Here is a 1,256-nt window from a genome sequence, read left to right as displayed (position 1 = left end):
GCTCTCCAGGACAGCCGGGGGGGGGGGCAAAGGCCTGCCCAGCCCCCTCCGCTCTGCTTCTAGCGTGAGTGAGGCCTGCTCAAAGGAGGCCCCCGCCCAACCCAAAAGCAACTCTCTGCTCCTCTGGCTCCCCAGAGGCCAAGGGCGGCCCAGAGAGTCGGTCCTGGAGGCTGCCTGGTGCACGGGGGCCTCCCCCCACTCCCCTCCCCCCGGGCCCACCTGGAACCGGTAGGGCGTCTCGTCGGCCCGCAAGGCCAGGCTGCGGGGGTCCTTCAGCGGGTAGATGTAGCCGTGCCTCACGATCAGGCTGCCCAGGTGCAGGGCCTCTGCGGGGGGGGAGAGATAGACAGGGAGCCCCTCCTGCTGCCGGAGCCGGCTTTCGGGGCCACGCGAGGGACCTCCCCCCCCCCCCCCCTGCGCCCCCCCCCCCCGCCCCCCCCCGCCACAATTTCCCCTATAATTGATTTTGGATACATCTCAGAATGGGCTTGATTTAAATGTATAAATCCACTCCCCGCCCCCGTGCCACACTTGAAACCCTGCTGGCTGTGAGACACCTAATTAACAGCGGTGCTTTCAGAGTCCCCCTAACAAATGGGTCCCTATGTTCTTGCGAACAAGGATTCTCATTAGAGGAGCTGTTCTTTGTGATTATTTATACCCCTTCTATAATTAAAAATTCTGAAAGCTAATTACAATTATCCATCAGTTTTTGACATGCAGGGACTGGAGATCTTAACCTCTTTAGCAGCACTGTCGTTCGTCCCGCCGTTCCCCTGGAAGCCACAAGCCGGCCTCTGAAATCCATTTAGGTGACCCTTCTCGCTTTCATTATAATCCAGGAGGATGTTCGAACTGTGTGCTTCTGTATATACATATATATAATTTAGGAGGAGGCTATGCTCAGGTCTCGGTTTCTTTTTCATCCGTTCCCCACAGCTTCTGTTTGCCAGATACGTGATTTTCCTTTCAAGCATCATTCAAAAAACAGAAAATTGCATGCAGGCAGTCATCATCAGGAGAATATCAGTGATGGTGCAAATATCCATAATTTTCTCTGCGCCGTATGAAATTCCTATAGTCACTCTGGTGCAACGCTCCCTCTAAGCTGCGGAGTCTTGTGAGCAAAAATTCTACTTTGTGAACTACTAGCATTAAAGTTGTGAGCGAGCAATTTAGCTACTAAATAAATTAGTTTGTTCTGGAGCCATCCTTCCTGAGCTAAGACAAAAATGTGTGAGCTGGAGGCTAGCTCA

The 1,256-nt window shown here is 53.5% G+C and overlaps 1 protein-coding gene across 1 annotated transcript in view; it reads right to left on the bottom strand.

Annotated features, from left to right (window-relative positions):
* The window catches only part of RGS11 (regulator of G-protein signaling 11), an 11,980-nt gene that overhangs the window by 4,491 nt on the left and 6,233 nt on the right, over positions 1–1,256 (bottom strand). Inside the window, exon 11 of the mRNA XM_015409897.1 lies at positions 220–360. Coding sequence (XP_015265383.1) covers positions 220–360 — 141 coding nt within the window. The remainder of the gene's footprint in view (positions 1–219; positions 361–1,256) is intronic.

This window comes from Gekko japonicus, unplaced genomic scaffold (genome assembly GCF_001447785.1).
Source record: "Gekko japonicus isolate JY-2015 unplaced genomic scaffold, Gekko_japonicus_V1.1 scaffold78, whole genome shotgun sequence".
In the NCBI taxonomy this organism is placed as follows: Eukaryota; Metazoa; Chordata; class Lepidosauria; order Squamata; family Gekkonidae; genus Gekko; species Gekko japonicus.
Note: the sequence above shows the minus strand (reverse complement) of the source record. Positions and strands in the feature narration are given on the sequence as shown.